General features: G+C 37.7%; 1 protein-coding gene across 2 annotated transcripts in view; it reads left to right on the top strand.

The window, feature by feature from the left end:
• The first annotated feature begins 11,626 nt into the window (after positions 1–11,626).
• The window catches only part of PRDM2 (PR/SET domain 2), a 62,583-nt gene continuing 52,072 nt past the window's right edge, over positions 11,627–22,137 (top strand). For both annotated transcript variants that reach the window (XM_059829939.1, XM_059829940.1), the window contains exons 1-3: positions 11,627–11,657; positions 20,300–20,417; positions 21,261–21,364. In XM_059829939.1, coding sequence (XP_059685922.1) covers positions 11,649–11,657; positions 20,300–20,417; positions 21,261–21,364 — 231 coding nt within the window. In that variant the 5' untranslated portion in view covers positions 11,627–11,648. The remainder of the gene's footprint in view (positions 11,658–20,299; positions 20,418–21,260; positions 21,365–22,137) is intronic.

Raw genomic sequence — 22,137 nt, 5'->3', positions numbered from 1 at the left:
GTCACTAAAATAATAAATGCAAATCAATCTAAAAGCCTATCCTGTCTTACAGAGTGATTCATAAACTCTTCAACATTTAGATTCTTTGTTTCTACTTACTCTCTTATAACATAGTTAAGCTCTTATTAACTAACAGACTTAAAAATAAAAATTGGAGTAATATAGTTTGTCTTAACATTCAAGAGTGTTCTAATATTTATAATATGAACCTTCCAAGAAGCTATGAACCTTAACAAGAACATTTTTGGAAGTCTTAGCCTTTGTTAGCATAAATCTATAACTTTGTATTAGTAGCAATTACATACACAAAAGCAAACAGTTGGACTGAGCTACCTGAGAAAAGACTTCTTATACTTAGTCCAGAGCTCCAGCTTTTCAAGAGTCCCTTCTTCACCTACCAGGTAAAGTACAACAAAAAATAGTTAATAAAATAAAACATAAGTGTTAAAAGGAACATAGAGTTAGGTAGTCTTCATAAGCAATTACACAGCTATGAAGAATTTCAGATTGATTTAGCATTATGTTTCTACACAATAAGAAATTAAACTATGTTTTTGAGCAAGTAGAAACAATTTAAGGTTTAAAACCCATCCATTAAAAAGCTGTTCAAGAATAATCATTTAATACTAAAATATATCAAAAAACCTTTTTAAGGTGTTCAATTAAGCCAAGTACAAACCAAGAAAATAATCTCAGTTATGCAACACTCCTATTTTATCACTACACAAAGGCAAAACCAAGCAAAAACTGTAAGAAAATAAAAAACACAGAAAGACCACTTAACTTCACATTCCAGCTCTCAGACTAAAACTGCTGGGGGGGGTCTTCCACCATGACTTTTAAAGTGACATCCTCCAATCAGTAGCAGGGTGAGTCTTCAAATTAAGCCTCTGAAAAAACAGTACAGCTTTAACCGAGAATGAATAGAGAACTAGTACCAGTATTTGATCAAAACGCTTTACTCCTTTCAGCCTTAAACAAGTGAGTAAATTTTAATACTGTAGTAATGAAGTTATAAAAACAAAATAAAACAAATAAACTCAAAGAAAGCATTAAAAATATCAGTGTTTTGTAGTTAATGCTGTAAGTTTGTGTGTTAGCTTGTTGATACCTACCCTGCCTGGTTTACAATCTCAATAACAATACCTCTAGAATGCAGGAAAAGAGTTAAAAAAGTAAGAAGCTAAGAGGCTAATTTTTTAAAAGGGATGTTTTGAGATTTTTTGGAAACTTTTTCTAGAGCTTTAAGTATGTTGAGGGAAGTCGTAATTTCTATTATTTGTGATACTTTTGGGAAACCTTATACTTAATAACCTTGAAGGTAGAAAGTTTGTGCTCTAGCTGATATGGCGTGTATTTTGTTCTATGTTTTTGTTTTCTCTGTTATAGGTGTAAGTCTCTAACATGTCAAATGGGAGCCATGTCAAATGGTTTTTCTTAAAATTATCCTAAAACTTATATGGATGTAATTAGTCTATCTTAGTTATAAAATGAAATGTTAATAAACTAAATTAGAATTAAATTAACCTAATAAGTTAAAGTATTTTAAACATATTTATATAAGGATTTGTTACTACTAAAATTTGAGGTTTCAAAACTGATTTTGGTGTACTTAAGCAACACTTTAAAATATCAACACATCCTGAGTATTCCAGGTGGGAAGATTGCTGTGTCCTGTTATTTCTCAGTCTGCTGTTGCTTGGCAAAGTTAAGCATTGCCATGGAGGCATTCAAATTCTCTGGCTTCAGGGTGCGTTTTACTTAGGCTTGAAAGGGGTTTATTGTAGCTATGTTTGTTAGAAATATGGTAGATTGTTTTAAAAAGCTTCAGGTTGACAAGAGTAGGGAGCCTGGTGATGTGCGTGGCTCCTTGCTGAGGAAACCTTCCAGCTTTACAGAATGGGATTCTTCTATCCTGGTACTATGAGTGCTTTGTGTGTCCCGGCTTATCGACAGTTTTAATGTTGCTCCTTGATGTACATGCACAATGAATATGAAAACAAAATAATCAAAGAAATGTAAAACATTTCTGTTTATAACTGTATTAATCTATAACTGTATTAATGACTCCCATCTCCTATGGGTTTAAGTCAGGGGGTTTTCCTCTGGAAAAATGGCAAATTTTTAGCATTTCCATGTAAAAAATAGTCCTAGCCCAGGAGGATTACATCTCTTTGACGGTGTTATGAATACAAAAGTCAAGTGAGAGACAAAATTATTTTGCTCTTCAATTTAAAGGAAGGGAGACACTGTTATGCCCTGCAATACAAATACGAACATCTCCAAGGAGGTGACTACGGGCTTTTCTCCCTCTCAGGTACTTGTTCTGAAATTACAGTGAGGAAAATCTGATTTACACGGGACAGCACAATACATGTGCAGCCAAAGTGGGTCTCAGCCTGTCAGACTGCGAGCGGCCCGCGCCTCCTCAGGGGCCGAGGATCTTGCCATACACCACCTCCAGCCATTCAAACGACTGCCCCTCAGCCACTGATGGTATTTTTTTTCGTTTTCAGGAAGAGGCGAGAAAACCACCTCCCTCGCGGAGCTGAACTGCTACGAAAAGAAGAGAAACAGGCCAAAAAAAAAAGAAATAGGGAAAGAGAACCTGCTCTTCTCCACAGCTCATTGTCTGGGGTGAGGGTGGTGGCGGGAGGCCGGCTCCGGCAGGTGGGATGAGCTGAGGCGGTCTCGGGGCACTACTGGGGGTGAAGGGGGCGCGGGGAGCCGGGGGGCAGCGGGGGCGGGGGGCGGCCCCGCTCCAGAGCGGGTCCCGCGGCGGGGGGCCCTGCCCGCTGGCCTCCCCCCAACGTCACTTCCGAGGCTGGAGACAAAATGGCGCCCGGATGGTGCCGGAGCTGAGGCCGCTCCGCGCCGCTCCGAGCCGGGCCGCAGGCGGCGGCAGCGGCGCAGGTGAGAGGGAGGTGGCGGAGCCCGCCGCGCTGCCCGCGGGCGCCGCCGCGCCGGAGGGCGGGACGGGGCGTGGGGGTGGTGGGCAGAGCCAGCGGCGCGGCGCCGGGGCCGGGGGCGCGGCTGGGAGGGGGCCCGGCGCGGGAGGAGGGGACCGCGGCGGCGGCCCGGCCCGCGGAGGAGCCTCCTTCGGGGGGGTGGAGCCGCCCCGGGGGGGGCCCGGAGGATGGTGGCGGCCGTGGCCGCCGGTTGGGCGTGTGGGCAGCGGCTGCAGGTGCGAGGAGTGAATGTGGGGCTTGTGCCCTGCGGGAGCTGGATGCGGGAGAGCCTTAAGGAAAGAGGGGGTCCGGGGAGCGAAAGCAGGGGCGAGGGGGGAGGGTGGCGGCAGAGGCCGTTTGGAAGAAGCTGCTCCGCTGCCTGGGCTGCTTTTTCAGGTTTTTTCTTGAAAACGCTGCTTCGGAGGTGTCAGCTGGCGAGGCAGAGCTCAGTAACCACTGCCAGCCTGATGTTGCGAGACAACTGTCGTCTTCCAAATAGTTCCTAAGACACGGTCTTCAAAAGTTTTGGCAATTCACACGCCCTAAAGCTCTCTGCAGATCGAGTGTCTGCCAAACTGGGTGAGAGGGGGCTTGGAGAGATTAATTTCAGAATTGCTTTCCTCACTCAAAATGTCCTTCCTAGGACATGTCATGTAAATCAGAGATTTCTTCATGATGGTGCAGTGGTACTGTGGGGAAGAATGTTTGGGGTGAGAGAGAAAATTTGCATGTAAGACATTTAGGACAGATCAAGAGTAGTATCTTCAAGTACGTTTTATATTTGAAGCCGGAGCAGCATGTGGACCATTGCTGATAGCTATCTCATGAGCGGGTAGCTGAAGTCTTTGGTAACGTTTCCAGTGGCTTCAAATTCATGTGAAGCTGCAAAATTTCCACTTTGAACTAGTAAAGAAGACTTTAAATTGTTTTCAGCTGTTGAAGAAGGAAGGAAAGGTGATGTGGCTGCACCTGCTATCTGATCATTCAGTGGCAAAAGAAATATTTTTCTTATTTTATGTTTGAGTAATCAACAGCAGACAGCTCTTGAAAAACACAGGACTGCTTGCATTTCGGATGCCACTCCAGCCTGCTGTTCCCAGCCTATTGTCTTGACTTTGGGCATGTTATTTGGATGCAGAGTCTTTTTCAGTTTATTCACACATATTAAGTAGATTAGAAGAACTGGAGATGTACAGCAGTGTGGTGGGTAATTATTACGTTGTTGTCTTTTGGTGCTTGCCACATTTTAATAAAAATGATGCGCTTACCTTGGTATAAACAGAGAGGCCTCCAGCTCTTCCAGCTGTTGAAATGCGTGATGGTGAATCAATGATAGCATTGGCACCCTTCAGAGAGAGAACTGCATCATTGGTAGATGGTGGGAGTGACTTTTAAGAAACAAAAGAACTATTGGACTTGGAGAGACAACAACGAGAACCATGTAGTAGTACCTGTTGGTTTTCAAGCACATAGCTCGCAGGATTTGCTAGGGCAGAAGTGTCTCAACAGCCTGTCTGCCCATGGCATAGACCATAAAAATGAGGCCAAGTTTCACTTACAGTGAAACCCTAGTTATGTTAAATAAAAGGCAAATCATCACTTTGGGTGAAATACCTTAGGTACAAATGCCATGATGAGTATGGTGTTTGGAGATTTCCTGAATTGATGCCTGTTTAGTGTAGCTATGGGGGTCTGAAGACCAGCCTTCCAGAGTAGCATGGAAGATGGGGGAAGGATGTTGAAGTGCTTACGTACATTTGTATAACCCATCCTTATTTTTCTACATCAATATTTGCTTGGAAATGGAAGGGAAGTAAAGCAGAAAGTCCAAGCGAATGACTATTTTTCTGTAAAAACTAAAATGGCTCTTGAAGTCCATCCTCCAGTGCAGTGGTGTCCCCATTTCACTGTTTTACATAAAGCCTTCATCCTTAGGGGTAAACAAGTAATAGTATATAAAAAGGAGATCTGAATACTGTTGCTTACTAGGTGGCTGTCTGCTGAAAAGAGAAATTCAGAGAGATTTAGAGATGACCAGTGTATCACTGGTATTTCTATATCACTGGTATCCAGTGTTTTATAGTGGTATCAGAGTACCTTGGTCATCATGAGTTATTTGCTTACTGGTGGAAGTTGGAGACTGCTACTTGTATGTTTCTGTATTGGGATTTATAAACAGCTGGAGTTCCTAAACTTGTGTGTGTTGAATATCTGCGTTGGCATACCTTTTTAAAGTACTGCGATATATCTGCTGCTGAATTTGTTAGCATGTGAAAGGGCAAGTATGATCCTGATACTTAATGCCTCCCCTCCAATGAAATAATTTGTTTTACCAATGTTTTTTCTCTGATTATGTTCTTTGCTGAAAAATATTTCTCTTCTGCCTCTGTATAAAACATGCCCGTAGACAAAAGTGGGAGGCTGAGTCCTGTATTGTAAAAAGAAATGACTGAAATGGACTTCTTCACATAGTACTAAATCAGCAATGTACTAGAAAATTTTCATTTGAAATTTCTGTCTTTGCAAATAGAATTGAAAGGTGTACTTATGTCTGAAGATTGGAGTGGTAGTTCTGTATATTTGCAGTTGTTAGAGATGTGATATTTTCTGTTGCTTCTCTTGACTAGTTGCTGTTTAATTAATGAACTCTGGTTTTATTTTTGTGTTGATTTGGTATGGTTATCTGAACAAACCTTTCTAAGGTATAACAGTTTAATTGGTTACATGGCAGTAAGCAAAGCCTTTTTTCTTAATGGACAATAAGTAATAGATTTTAGTGTTCAGAAAATCATTGTTTTCCCATTTTTTTCTCTGTTCGTATTCTGGCTGTCTTGAGTAACTGAAAACATCTTTGCAATTAAGTGCCTATAGATGGTGCTTCTTGTTTCTGTCAAATACGTATTTTAACCTTTCAGAGTTAATATGAACTTAAATTTTTTTGCAAGCTTTGTTTCACCTAATACCTTGAAAATTTGTGTATTAGAGTATTTCAGTATTGAATTGAAAAAATGTAAATGTCCTGATGTTAAAAAAAAAAAAAAATATATATATAAAATAATGTGCTGCAGCTAAAAACTAAAACAAAGAGCCTTGCGGTATCCCAGCCTGAACCCCTGGTCATTAGGCAAGCAGACTGTTGAGACTTTCAAGTTTTGTTCCTGGTTCTGTAATGAACGTGTTTTTACCGGAGCAGTGATGTAATGCGTGTCCCATTTTCAGCTTCCAGAATAGGATTGATACTCTTGTGCCTGGTTTTTCCTTTCTCTGAGTTGAAAGCAACATTCTCTTTCAAAGTGCTTTTCGATTCCGGGATTTTTTTTAAAGAAAACCCCCACATACAGAAATTATTAACATGGCTTAAAATCAGAAGATAGACTATGTAGTAAAACCTAGAAATGCTTACTAGAAGTATCATCTGATTTAGTTTGAAAAAGGCTATCTGCAGTGTTGGTTTTGTATAAAATTACTTGCTCTTGTTTGCAAACTTTCTTCCCAGGAAGTTATATTTTTTTCTAAGGGAATATTTGAAGTTCTTAAGCATAGAATTCAGGAATAGGGTAAAAATATTTTTTATTTCAAGCATTTTGTTTTAGAGTGACCACAGTGTTTCCTTAAGTATGAATGCCTTGTATATTGTCATCTAAATAAATTTGTTGCCTAACAATGAGCCTTTCTAAATACATTTCTCTGAAACTCTAAGGTTATTATGATGCAGTAGATCTTTTCTCTTGGGTTCGTTTCCCAGATGCTTTAATGTCTTGAGAAAGTGCATAGTATTTTTGTACTCATGAGATACAGTAGTAGGTAGTGGTTTGAAACAAGTATGACTTGGCAATGTTTTCTGGAAATTAATTTTAAAAATCCAGATTACCGTACTGGTAAGCATGCTTCATTTTTGGCAGAGAACCTTTATCTATCTTTTCTTAGAGACTTCAGTGAATCTTCAAGGTTTACTGTGGTAGATGTTATTAACGAAATTCGGGTTTTTGACTGACAGATGCAAGTATGTGTTGCTGTTGAGTTTGGAGGAAAGGCTGAATAGAAATAGTTATGTCCAATTGATGGAGTGGCTGATGTGACCTTTTAAAAGTACTAACACAGTTGTAGACTATTGCTAACTTTAAAACTGGTATAATATGGTCATCATCACTTTTTTAGACTTAATATATCACATTTCCCCTGATGACAAATCAGAGCAGTATCATTTTATTTGGGGCTTTGCTGGAAAAGCTTGCATTGGACTTGACTGTATGTGTAGCTAAAACGTCATTAGTGTAGGAAGTGAAAGCCTGTTTCTTCTTGCAGTGAAGATAGTAAATATGTTGTTGGTAGTCATTGATCATACGGGTACCTAATATTTATGCAGCAGTGTTGGAATTTGGTTTATGTTTTCTTGGCTTTGTTAAACTTTGTGCACTAGAAGTTAAACCCCAAATTTAGTGTTGGAGATACTTTGTCTTCTGTTCTTCTGTCATGTTTCATTTAGGTAGTAAGCAAGCTAGTGACTGTACATAAATCTGTATATACTCTTTAAGTTTTTTTTATCCAGTGCAATTAATCTTGCTTTCCACATAGTTGAGTTCATTGTTAACAAAATAGGTAACATGGAGGAGAGAAAAAGTAGGGAAATATTTTTCAGGCATTTTTTCAGTTAGGGAACTTGTCAGAACTGCAGATATAAAATTTTAAGATGAAGTGTGTGTTTTAAATTAATAGCTTTATAAATACTTGTGGAAGCTTTTGGTTTACCGTAGCTTAATTTCTCATCTAATTGTATTTTATGGTCAACTGGTTCCTCTGGTAACTTGTACCTGGAAGAGTACAGAGTAGTGCAGTCTGTTAAGAATCTACATAAACTGTGTTATGTGGACATTTAAATACATCAGTATGTTAAGATTTGTCATATTCTCCTAAGAAATACCATTGAGAGGTTTGGATATAACCAGTTCTATAAAAGCTGAATAAAGCATTTATAAAATTTATAAAAATACCAGGCTTATTTTTTGTTTTGAAAATTCTTTGAAAACAATATTAATTCTAAGCAAAATAATATTGAATTAGTATATGAAATACAAGAAAAGTGTGTTTTTACTGCTCAAATGAAACAAAGTGAAAAAAAAGTATTTGCTTTTCAAATTTTTTACTGATTTATTTAACTCAGGTAAGAAGGCTGAGCTTAGAGGAAATTTGTAGCTTGACAGGTCTTTCCTTTAGCATTGACCCCTTCAACCCATCACTTAATCGATATTGTTGTCTCTCAAATTCTTTACGTTTAGTGGCTGAGTAGTGATGGTGCTGAATGTTTGGCTCTGTAAGACAGTGCTTTACAGAATCACAGAATCAGTACGGTTGGAAAAGACCTGTAAGATCATCGAGTCCAACCTGGGGGGGGGGGGGGGGGGAAAAAAAAAAAAAAAAAAAACCACAAAAAAAACCCACACAACATCAAAAAACCCACAAAAGAAAAGAAAGAAAAAGAAAAAAAAAAACAAAACAAAATCCACGCCACACAACAACAATAACAAGCCACAACCCACCCAACACCACACAGCACCATGTCCATCAAGCTACATCCCACAATGCCACATCCACACGCTCCTTGAATACCTCCAGGGAGGGTGACTCTACCACCTCCCTGGGCAGCCTATTCCAGTGTTTCACCACTCTCTCAGTGAAGAACTTTTTCCTAATGTCTAGCCTGAACCTCCCCTGGCGCAACTTGAGGCCATTTCCTCTAGTCCTGTCACTAGTCACTTGGGAGAAGAGACCAACACCCACCTCTCTGCAACCCCCTTTCAGGTAGTTGTAGAGAGCGATAAGGTCTCCCCTCAGCCCCCTCTTCTCCAGACTGAACACCCCCAGCTCCCTCAGCCGCTCCTCATAAGACTTGTGTTCCAGACCCCTCACCAGCTTCGTCGCCCTTCTCTGGACACGCTCCAGCACCTCAGTGTCTTTCTTGTAGTGAGGGGCCCAAAACTGAACACAGGATTCGAGGTGCGGCCTCACCAGAGCCGAGTACAGGGGCACGATCACCTCCCTGCTCCTGCTGGCCACACCATTTCTGGTACAGGCCAGGATGCCGTTGGCCTTCTTGGCCACCTGGGCACACTGCTGGCTCATATTCAGCCGGCTGTCGATCAACACCCCCAGGTCCTTTTCTGCAGGGGAACTTTCCAGCCCTCATCCCCAAGCCTGTAGCGTTGCCTGGGGTTGTTGTGGCCGAAGTGTAGAACCCGGCACTTGGCCTTATTGAACTTCATCCGGTTGGCCTCAGCCCATCGATCCAGCCTGTCCAGATCCCTCTGCAAATCCTTACTGCCTTTACATACCTAGAGTTCTGGGTTAAATGCCTTCCTCGTTTATTCAGTGTTGAAAATCACGTATGTATGTCAGATGGCTGTCATTTAGTGCAGTGTAACATATGTGCGCTTCTTACAGTAGGTTTTCTAAATCACTTTCCAGAACCATGATAGAAAATGGTTATGTGAACAGTTAAGCCCGTGTCATTGAGGGACTGATAATCTTCAGTGAGAGGAAGGAGAAAAGGTAGAAATAGGCAGCTGGAGACAATAACCGCTTAAACTTGTATGCTACAGCCATAGCAGCTCATCAGGCTGTGCTTTAAAATCATGTCAGTAAAAGGGTCTTGCTTTTGTTGTCTTTATGTGAGTAATCATTTTTTGTTTTGTAGCCAAGTATAGAAAAACAAGATATTTGGTACTAAGAATAAGTTGTTTTTCACACTAGGAAATGTTTTGATGCCTTTCTTGCTATCCCAAATATTTCATTTCTAAATTGACATTGTGTGGGTATTGTCCCAATGAACAATGAATAAAAGAGCACTGGATTTTTGTTTTTCAGGCCTCATCTCAAGTACAGAAGTTATATACTGACTCCAACTTTCGCTTTTTCTTTAATCAGCATTTCCATGTGTTAAGGCGACTTTAAGCAGATGACAGGCAGTCTATGGATCAAATTTCAGAAGCCATTTGCCCAAAGCATTTGCGTAAAAGTGTCTGAAGTAGAAATCATACTTGTCAGGAGGGAAAATGAGTTAAGCTATCAAGGCTGAGGGAAGTAAAGGGTATGTGGAAAATGTGTGAGAAACAACTGTGTGCTAATGCAGGAGAAACTTAGAGCCGAAGGGACATTATCGTCATGGCAAGATTTAACGATCTCAGGAGTGACTGTAACTAGTAACGTAACCTGGGGAGCATTCCCTATTTGTTCGGGAGTTTCTTGGTGTTGCCTATGTTCTCTGTCAGTGTTAGAGAAAATTTTAGAAAATCAAATGCTTGGGATGTATTGTTCGTAGGAATTGCTTTGTATTTGACAGACTTACTGAAATAAGTTAGAAAGTTGTAATAGTACATTGCAAAAGGAATGCTTTTCTTCACGTGTTTAAAAGCTGTGCAGATGGAGCTCCTTATCCCGTAACTGGTCTTTGCTGGCAAACTGTGAATCCCACAGAACCAGTTGCAAAACTGGAACTGAAATACAGATGTTTCAGCTCTTTGTCTAAATGCTAATGTAGTATGGAAAGAGCAGGACAAAAGGAGTTAGTCCTGGAAGAGCTGTATACAATAGAGATATCCTTTTCAAGGAAGTTTTTCCTTTTCTTATGAATTTCTTAAGCAATGCAGCATTTGTATGAAGCTTGGCGGTATTTTCACTGTTGTTATGCAACATTAAGGATTCTTACAGTGTGAAGATGTAAAGGATTATATGAAATTTATTTGGAGTATATTTTGCTTGAATGTATTTTAAATGTTAGTATTTATACAAAGTACTTAGTAAAAAGTCAGTTAATCATTGTTAGAAAACTAAAGAGAGGGAAGAAATAGCAGTACTTGAATAAAGTGCTTGAAGTGATTAGGTACCAGTTAACTTTCAAAAAAGGGTACTGTTCATTTATTGAAAATTCTGTATGACATCAGGAAGGATAGTGTTTCCAGCCATAATGCTTTTTGGTATGTATTTAAAAAAAAATGGAAGGAAGTGAGTTGATGTACTAGACTCTTAAGATATGGCATCGTTCTGATTAGTTTTGTCTTAAGTCATGAGTTTCTAAATTTGATGCCCACTTGAACTAGGAATTTTTGTTGGAAACCATTTGAAATCTCAGGCTTCTGTTAAACAAGAATGCCAAATGCGTTCGTGTAATAAAATATCTTAATAAAAGGCACAATTTTAAGAAACAATTTCCTGTTTCTAATAGGGGAGAGTGGAGACGCAAAAGCATGCTTTTTGTTAATTTGAAATCCACTTAAGGTCTTTGATAATGCTTCGATAGTAAATTCTAGAGATCTGACTCCTAAAGTTCTTAAAAGTACTCTATCTTGAACAAGCTAACTTGTTTTTGAAAACAAATGAAACAGTCCTACTGGAGCATATTTCTGTTGCATCATCGGTTAAAACTGGGAGAAAGATTAATGATAGATATCTGTCTTGAGATTATTCATATACATTTGAGCTATAATAACGAAACTATAGCTTGGAGCGGATTTTTTTATAAAGCCATATGCTGCTTTGTGACAAATGCTTTAGGAAGAGAAACTACAGGTCTGTGTGTACTTTCAATTCAGTATAAATTTGTAGGTAGGTACGTGTTACAATTGTCTGTTTTTCTTTTTAGGGCTCATGTAATCAAAGGAGTTTCTTTGTTGTGTGTATCTTTTCAGAACACAACAGGAATTCAAAATGAATCAGGTGAGTATAAATGTAAGACTTTATCAAAATACTTAGATGTTAGAACAGTTAATTATTAATAAGAAAAGTAAATCATCCACTAAAAAAGAAATGTTCTTTAAAATCTTCAGTGTCATTAAATTTCATAATTCTCCTTTCTGCAACGCATATGCTTGTGAGATTTATTTTATTTCATGGATTTAAGTTTTTTGTGTGTGAATTCCCTTTAGCAGCATGTGAGTTATTACTGCTGGCACTTCTTACACGAACACCTCTCCAGAAAAATCTGTTTCATCGTGAGGCTTTTGGTAATAATTCAGCTCCTTATAAAAGTGGCTTGAAAACTGAAGGCTTCCTTTTTTTTAACCTTTTTTAACCACTTTAGCATTTCAAATGTGCAGTGAACAATCTGTCACAGAAATTGATTGATCAGGAAGTTTCACACTTTTCTGGAACCCTAAGCGTTTCCCCTAGAATCAAGTGGAAAGGCTGGGAAAGCACATTTCTTTTGTGATGCAGTACTCTACCATATGGATGTGAGAATATCCTGACTGGGGGGTGTTGTTTTAATCGGTGCCAAGTGTACATGATTTCATGTTGCGTTTGTCTATCCAAGTAGGAATTATACATCTGTATGTCTATCACACACAATTGTGTTACTTGAAGATACTTACAGAAAAAGATCATCTTTGGATGACCTTACAAAGTCCCTTTGCAGGGGAATGTGAACATAGGATGCTACACTGAAGGAATGCCTTTTTTAATTTGCTAAAAGAGTTGGCTATGAACAGTTTTCTTAGCCAGAAACAACCACGGTACACAGTCATGTAAAATGCTTTGTATACCTTTTTTATTGATGCCTGTATCTAATGAATGCTTTTATTGCCCTTTATGCCCTTATTTGATCAATAGCAGCATTGAATACAATTAGCGCTGTGCTGAAGTATGTTCTCACTGAAGTTATAGAAGCATATACATAATATAAGTAATTACAGTGTGAAATTGATTGGTGGGATGTTTCCTGTTGCTTTTTTCCTCTGATTTCAAGTAAAAAATCTTCAATATGTATGTGCATATTTAAAAAGTAAAAAGCAAAATGCAATCTCTATCAAAGCCTTGAAACATGTATTGTAAAAATACATAATTGTATTATATCTATACACAAATAAAAATTACCATATATATAATCAAATAACATTTGCATTAGCACACTTTGAAGCATTAGTAGTCTAGTAGCTAGGTTAACTATTGCTTCACAATTTATTTCTATTGAGACTTAAATTTTTTCACCTGTAAGATTTGTTTTGAATGCACTCAGTGGCATGAAGCAAACAGCCTATTGCTCTGTCTGCTTGAGTAATAATCCTGCTTTATTAGTTGTTCTGATAAGCTTTGGATTCTGCTAAAATTCTGAAGGCTGTAGATTGTAATCTTTAATTGTTAGCATTGGCTGTTTCCTTCCCATTTGTGTGTCCGTGTCCCCTCGTGTCCTGTCTGTCATCGTGCCTCCCGCCCCGATCTGTTTCTAGAATGAAGCTTTCTGTGCTGTATGAAAACAAAGTCTTCATCTTTCTTACTGTGTCTGTTACTATTGCTTATGCAGTGCTGTGATTTATGTCATCTTGCAATTAAATAATGAGATGACCCTGCCTCTGGGAGTAGTTACAGTAGCTTAGAGTCCTTGGTGTTTCTGGCTTTCACATTTAGTTTCCAAAGTGTACAGAGCTCATATTGCTTTTTATTGTTCAATTACCATTCATATTAAGTGTGTATTTAGCATCAACCCTGTGGTGTTTTTTTCTTGCAGTGCCCTTGTCATTTCATTCACTGTTGACAAGTTGTAGTGCCAGGTCTGTATAAGAAATGTTTTTGCCTGATGCCAAACATCTTTCAAGTGTTCTGTTCTCATATTTCTTTCATTCTGCTTATCTCTGCTTTTGGTGTGACTTCAGTGACCCTGGAACTAATTGGGCTATTGTTAATTTAGTTTATATGAAAGGATTGCTAGTTTTGTTGTTTATCCCATAGAAATCTTGAAGTAGTGTAGGAAAACCTTTTCACAAATAATTTGATATGGCTGCCCTGTAGTAAGGAGAAGAAGGATTAAAAAAAAAGCAGCTGTTGCTGGAATTAATATTTTTGGGTTTCTGGGAAGACTGCTGTCTCAGGATAGACAGTATGCATTCTCTGTTTTAAAAAGATCTGCCTTTAATATGTAAACTACTTTATGAGAATGTGCTGAATACTTTATTTAAAAAAAACCAAGCAGCTATGGGGTTTTGATTGGTAGCATTTAGTGCATCTCAGACTGCATTAAGAGTAGGAAGATGGTTGTGTGCTACCTGGAAAACTGCATGGGTAGGTATTTAAAAACGGTGAAGGCATATATTAACAAATGACACCTGCCCCCATTCCCGCTGAATTTTTCAATTATTATTTCAAATATTTCTGATACAACTTTAATTTTTAAGCACAGACCATGAAATTGTGGCAAAGAGGGGTAGCCAGATACAGGTCTTGGACAAGCAGACACCTTTTTGCTTCTGATTTATCTTGTGCTAGCTGGCTGTTTGTGTCAGCAATCTTCCTTAGTTACTTCATCTCCTTTTCACAACTACCTCTTCTAACCTCTTTGCCATGTCCCTCTCTCTTTCCTTTATCTTTTCATTTATCTTAACCCTATTTCCACCAAAACATGACACTAACTGAATATTTGTCATTCATTACTCTGTTCAGGATGACTTTTTTCCTTTTTGCTCTAATCTCTGATCACCTGTAAACATCTTGTTGCAGGTACTTTTTCTACTCTGCTTAAATACTACTTGTAACATTATAGTTTGATTTGTGGTTGGTCTATAGGTACAATTATATTGAAAGTGGTGTGAAAAATTGCTTAATCAATGTGTTGAAAGGTACTGTCAAAGTGATTGGACTCTGAATTCAATGCAAACAGGAAAAGACAGTTTCAGTGAAGGCACCCCTTCAGCCCTCAAATGATTTTTTGGCATTGTTCTTAAGTCACTTCAGCCTGGCTAATTTGAATGCTAGCAATGTAATATTTCTGAACTTCAGAGTAAGAAGCTTAAGTGTATTAAGCTTCAAGTGCTTTTTGTATTCAAAATTGCAGTCTTGGAGTGAGTGAAAAATACCATATTAGGACTTCAGTTAAATGCAAAAGTTGGCTGTAGGACATGCCAGTACACTATCCTTATCAAGAGGTGAGTTTTTTAAACAGTAAAATCAATTTAAATGTGATTGTTAAGTGTTGGTGGAAAAGTGATTGAAATACTGTATTTCTTCATTTGGTAGACAGACATTCCTTGGGGACAAGTTGTGATCTGGAAAATCTTTTAAGTAGTTACATTTAAATTGCAAATAAAATGAGACTGCACTGATTTGACTGAACTAAATTGTTGTTTATTTTACTTTATAGTATTTGGTTACTTATTACCATTCGTTTGAGGTGTGAAATGTATTGTTATGTCCTAGGCCATATCCAATTTTCTGGTACTTGTGAAATCCATTAATATGACAGGTGTGAAATGAGTCTGAGTGTGTTCTCTGAACGTCGCTGCTGATCTTTGATTTATGTAGGTAGATGCAAAATAAAGTTCTGATTGTGTATTGCTCCATGCAAATAAACTTCTTGAATGATGGAACAGGTTTGGGATATTTGTGGCTAAAAGGAGGTGTGACTATTAAGGAATATTCCAGACACATCAGAGGACATGACACAGTGCTGTACACTTCTGTCTAAATCAGTTGAGTCTGATTTTTAAAGTTGTGATAGGTTAAGATTTATTTGCAGGCTTGAGATTTTTAACTGCTCATCTAGCTATGGCTGTAAAAAAAACAAAACAAACCCAAAAGCCCCCAAGGAAACCCAACTCCAAAATGAAACCCAACCAAGAAAACACGCCACTTTTGTTAGCTTGAAACTTGAAGTGCATCGTTCTGATAGCTGGCTTGTTCACTCTCTGTAGTCCACCTCATCTATGCCTATAAATAATTTGTTAGAAACCGCTGTGATAAATAGGCTTGGTTCTCCCCTAGTGAAATCATGGGGTAATGTACTGGAAAGATATTTAGGTTTCTTTGATATGCTGAGAAGAGCGTGTTTCTTTCTCATCTGATGAGACATGGCTTCTTGCGTATCAATTCAAGGCTAACAGATGTCTGAAAATCAGACTTCTTTCATTACTGTTTTTGTTTTTGGATTGTTGGAAGAGCAAAATAAAACTTTGCTCTGCTTTGAATAGACTTCAGCTATTATAACTAAAGAACAAGGATTCTCCCCCACCCTGGTCTCTTCACTCTTTTGGATGCGAAGGGATTTCTGGCATTCTATTCCTTCCACGGTTTCCAATTTGGGGGTCTTTCTCCCCTACAAATAGCTCTCTAGGATGTGTCTGTGCAGCTGTTAGGGCTTACCAAGGCAGCCACAGAATAACCTTGCTATGACTCCGGTTTTATAATTTTTCTTGTTGTTGCTGTTAAAGCTGGCAGAGGACATGTTCTTGAAACTTAACTCAGCAAGTCGCATTCATAAATGTAGAGAATAATTGCCATATGCAGCACCCTCACAAAGAGTGGGTGCTAAGTAGAAAAGGTTGAGAAGCTATTTTGCTTTAGAGAGAAAAACCTTAAATTTGGTAGCATGTAGGGGTGCATTTAAATATATTTCCAGTAAACTTTCAGCATAGCTTATTTCATAAGTGCTCAGTGGAAAATGCTCTGAGTATTACTCAGAAATTATGAAAACTACTATTGTATCTCTGCTTTATGGTTACACGTAAAAGCGAGAATAATTTCCAGAAAGTTGGGGTTTACTTGGACAACTGTAGTGTTGCTCAAGTTGTTGTTATTTCTTAGTTTAACACCTTGTAAACTGTGTTCAGAGCTTCATCTTTCATATTAGAGTAGCTACTGCCACCACCACCAGTTACTTTGTTCCTGACCAGAATGATCAAAGTTCGCTGTCAGAGGGCAGGTACTTTTTTTAGGGCTGTTGCACATGGTTCAACATATGCCTAGTTCTCACCAAGCACAATTCTTTCATAATGAGGACAGATTTTATGGGAAAATGTGCATGCTTGTAACTTTGAAATTCTGGTCATTTTTATTGGGAATAGTGGGGGTTTTGATTATAATTAGGTAATAAAGAGCTAGTTGTTTAATGACAAGTGTGAGTAGCGTTTACTGTTGTGTTATACAAATAATAGTGTGAATAATACTATAAGCAGCCTGTTGAACCTTGTAGGCTCCTTAAAATGGAACTAATCGCTTACTAGACATTCATAAATCATTTATAGCCTTTCAAACATTAATATAAAAATACCTTAAAACCTTTTGTATTAATTATAACTTGCTGGTTAAGGATTCTGAGCTGTTGATTTATTTAGGAATTATGATTAACATTTAGGATACTGAAATAATAACTTTTATCACATGATTTAAAACCCTTTATTCTCTCTAAAGCTGCTTTTAGCTTATTCTGTTTGTTGCAGAGCAGTAAACTTGACATGCAGATTCTTTAACATCGATCTTTGGAGTGAAATTGCATGTTTGTAGGCTGTAAATACAGCAGTAGAAAAACAATAGACCCAGCAGCAGCTCTGTGAAGTACATTAAAATGCAAGCTTCCTCATGTCAGCTACTCTACCGTAAGGATATAATGCACATTACCAGTCGCCAGTATGTGCAGGGTAGCTTGTCTGTCCTCCTAACATTCAGTACTGGGTAGTATATGATATGTCCGTGTTGATGGCAGAAAAGATGGTGTATCCCAAGTGCAAGTTCTAGTATGTATATTGGAGTAGTTAGTTTACTGCAACATCCTTGATTCAATAGGTAAAACAAATAACGTTTCATTTTTGTGAACTGTATGTGCTTCTCAGAACTTTGAGGAAGTTTTTCTCCTAAAGTCACTGTTTAGTCTTTCTCACAAGTGATACGTTTTCACGTAAGACAATACCAGAAGCTATTTTGATTGGTTTTTGGGGACTGATTAGATTGAGTATGCTTGGAAGTCATAATTTGAAAAGGGGAAATAAAGAATTGCTAATATATGTGAAATTATCCTCAGTGTGGTGGGTAGCTGATGTTCTGGCATTGCACTGTATTTCCAAAGTCATCACTTGTGTTTTTCTAGGCAATTTATTCCTGTAACTGAAGCTTTACACCATTTTTTCCTTTATGCATAGAGGCATACACAGTTGCTTCATTTGGAACTTCTATGTGCATGTTTAGGAAATGATTGATAAAATTAAAAGGGAAGATGGAAGGCTGCATGAGCAGGTCTGGACCCTCAGATCGTAGGTGTTCTGGAGCTGGAATTGCCCTTTGTTTTGAAACTTTGAGAGATCCTTAAATGCTAAGCTGAAACACCAGTTTGCTTTCATTATGAACCCAAATAGTACAAAACTAGGGTATACTCAGGAAAATTGCAGTATATCTCAGTTTTCACTTAAAAGAATTTAAGGATTCTTTAAAAAATACGTAGAAAATGGAAAATACTTAGAGTTGTGTGTTGAATGTAAATAAATATTTTTAGCACTTAACAACTTTTAGCATTTAATTTCCTACTTCTGTTTTAATAGACATGCCTTTAATAGCAAGGAAAAAATTATTTAACTATTGGTCACCATTACTTTTTATGGACAGGTATTGATGTTAAGTCAAATGGAAAATGAAATGGATGGTTGATAAAACATAAATGTTTTTCCAGTCATCCTTTTCATTAATGCTGTCAATTACAGTAAAGATAAGCTACATGCCATGCCTCTGAAGCAGATCCAATCAAGCCTATGTGATTTTACTAACATTTACTGACATTTACTTGCTGAGGGTGATAATGGAGAAACTGCTTTGCTGGCTCAAGCAGGTTTATTTGATCCACATTTGTTCTACGTTTTGAAACAGAATTTGCAGAAGATGAGTGTGTAGGTGTTAAGAAAAGGTAATGGAACACAATTGCTGATGCTTTAGTGCAGAATTAATTTGCATTATACCTCTGGTTTAGGGGCTTTTACTGTTTTATCTTTGTAGGAAACCCAGGATTTTAAAAAAAATGTCAATAGGATGGTTATGAAATAAAATGAAAAAACCTCCTATTCTTCCTGCTTTATGGCTGTTTTGCTGCATACTGTTTTAATCGGTGTATTTTAGCATGGCAGTTCACTTGCCTTTCGTTACATTAATTGCCAGTAATGTGTTTCAACAGTAAAATTTGGACAAATGATATGTATGTCCTGAAACACTTCTAACAACTTCTTGCATCTTCTGACTATTCCGTATTTAAAAAATACACAGCTAACAAAGATTTCTACTAAAAGCATCATGTGTTGCTCTTAAGTATACTAGTTTTTCAGGAGCAGTCAGACGCATTTTCTAGCAGAAGAGATCCTGTTTAAGATCTATCATACAGCTGAAACATAATGAAAACTTTTTGTGGCTTATTTTCAGAAAAGATTAGGTCTGAATGTTAGATTAGGTCTGTTGTAGCTGTCTGTAATTTAAAGGGAAAATTAATCTACTTTGTTTACTTTTTAATTGAGTTAGACTTTCCAGACAGGTTACATAAGATCTAGCATGTTTTCATGCTACATGTTTTTTTGAGTTTTCTAGTTTAATTAGTATGTTTAATATTATTTTAAAAAATATGTTGTGTAATCAGAGTAATTCTAATGCTTCAGTAGAATGTTTAAGGAACTAGAGATTTTTATAGTGATAAGTCATAGATAGAAAAACTCTAGGACTGTTTCTATGAACGCTTATGTGGTACGCTTTTGAAGAAAGTCTCAGCATAATAGACTGGGCAGGTGGATCAACTTTACAATGTATTTTATCTGAAATTTGGAAGAACTTTAATCAGAAACAACACAAAGGAATGTTGTCTCAACATAATGTAGAATGTAACAATGTTATTACTGACCTAATTACTTGTTAAATGTAGTTTCTCATGGCATAACTGATCAGTAAAAATAATGCAACTGAAAACTGTTCCATAAATGAGTTTTACCATATTAATGAGCTGTTTCAAAGAGCTAACACTAAGCCTGAACTCATGAAAACTATGTTCTGGAAAATATCTGTATTTTCCAAGGTATAGAACCACAGTACTTTTCTGTTCATTCATCTTTAGGTATAATATAGTAGTACTGTCAGGTAAGTCATATTCAGACAGGAAAAATAAAATACTTTTAGCTCTATTCTCCAAGTAACTCAATTTTGAATTTGTTTTTAAGGAGAGGCCAAGGAAAATGAATGAAAGGGCAAATGGCCGAAAAGATACATGAAAACCCTTTCAGTTAGATTTACTCACTGTATACTGCTTGTAATCAAAAGACATCCATTAAGTAAAGCAAAAGAATATTTACAGCAACTTTAGGTATCAGTGTTTTTTATACGTATCTCTAATGTGGTCTTAGAACTCTGCATTGAAGCATAAACAAGTGTAATGAAAATACTAGTGAAAACTTGAATGATCTGATAAAAAGATACTTTTATGTTAGCATGTTGATGGAAGGAACCCTAGCTGAAATGGCAATTTGGAAATTTAATTTCAAGTCAGGAGTTTTTGTAGGTCATATGGGTTGATGGTCTGTCGTGTTACTGTTTTTATCTGTTAATGGTCATGGCCCTTCTGGCTTTCTGACTTGTAGAACACAACTGAATCTACTGTTGCTGTGGAGACCTTAGATGATGTACCTGAGCATGTGCTTAGGGGGCTTCCTGAGGACGTGAGGCTCTTCCCATCTGCTGTTGACAAGACACGGCTTGGTGAGTGCTACAGCTGCGGAAAGAGAATGAAGATTTTCACACTAGCTCACATAAATTACAGTTGCTGTGAAAGTTTGGTGCCCTCCTGTGCTGGGTAGAGATGATGTCTGGTGCATTTATCTGAAATAATATCCGTTGGGAAGAGTGGACAGCTTCCAAGTTTCTCCAGCATCCCAAGATGATGTTCCTAGAATGTCAGAATTGGGGTCAAAGGTGGACCAAGATGCAGATAGATTAGCTTATGAAAATACTGACATGTTACTTCACTGGTTTGTTTTCACTTACAGCACTTTACCAGTTTCGTGTTTTGCAACTATCTTGCTGTAGGCACTTTAGAATGCTGCATCGCACTGTCCAATCAGTATAAAAAGTTTCATTTTACAAGAACCGATTCAGTGCAGATTTGAAAGCTGCTATATGGAACAAAGTGTTGTTTCAGTAATATGCACAAAATACTTGGCTTCTTTGTTAAAGAAGCTTAACATGGGAGAACTTTGGAAATGAGAATTGCAGACTGGATACTTGATGTTGAAAGCTAGTAGTTTGAGGAATAAGCCTGACTATAGATGCATTACTGTTAGTAACAGGTTATAAGCTCCTTGGAGCAAGGTTAATCTTTTCTAGTATGAACCTGATCTAGCATGGTCTGAATGACAATGTTATATTTAATTAGCAATTATTTGTCAAACTGTTCTTAGTTTTGATGCTATAAAATGTGAAATGCTGTCCATGTTCAGTTTGGTTAAACCTTGTCAATAAATTTGTGGGCAGATGCACATATTTTAACCAATTCTAAATGTTTTAAATTAGACCAGTTTTAACTACTGATATGTGTCTCTTCAGGTGTCTGGGCAACAAAATCAATTTTAAAAGGCAAGAAGTTTGGACCATTCGTTGGTGACAAGAAAAAAAGATCTCAAGTTAAAAGCAATGTATACATGTGGGAGGTAAGAAACAGCTTGTAAATGGAAAGAGGTATCTGTTGCTAGGTCAATATTTTGTATTTAGCCTTTAATTTTTCTAAGACTTTAGAAAGAGCCATGATATGAAATAATTGCCATCTATCTTTGACTGCCATTACAAATGTTTATTTGTAGACACTTGGGTTGAGCAAACATTCTGAATTAGAGCTTTAAACTATTGGCATTGTTTGAAATTGCTGTATTAATTTTCTTATGTCTCTGGATCACACCTCCCCTTAAGAGTCTATTGCTGATAAAGCTTTGCTTTGTTGGCTTGAACCCTGAGTGATATCCCTTCTGCAACTGAGTGCTGTCGGCTGCGTATGAAATTAGGGAAATTAGGAGGATATGGAATCTCTTAAGGAAGCCACAGCACTCCTCCTCATTTAGCTATTTGAAAACCAGCTTTGTTATGGGAATTGGTTTTGCTTTTGGAGTTTTTCTAAAAGTTCTCAGTTGTTGCAGTGTTTCTTGTGCTGCTTGTGTTTGGGCTTGCCTTGAAGCAAATACTGTCTGGACAGCTGAATAGCTCTAAGCTCCACTGGTAGTCATAAGACTTTGGCTATTATGTAGATTTCAAAGTGTAGGTGTCTTAATCTGTTGAATCCTATCTACAGTGTCTTTAAGGCAGTTCATAACTACTTCCAAAGACTTCTTCAGCCTTTCTGAAGACACATAGAGCAAATGGCTTTAGCAAAGTGAATGGTCAAGGAGGGGAGGGATAGAGGAACTGTGGCATAGCATGTTCTGCAACAGAA

Source organism: Gavia stellata, chromosome 27 (assembly GCF_030936135.1).
Source record: "Gavia stellata isolate bGavSte3 chromosome 27, bGavSte3.hap2, whole genome shotgun sequence".
In the NCBI taxonomy this organism is placed as follows: Eukaryota; Metazoa; Chordata; class Aves; order Gaviiformes; family Gaviidae; genus Gavia; species Gavia stellata.
Note: the sequence above shows the minus strand (reverse complement) of the source record. Positions and strands in the feature narration are given on the sequence as shown.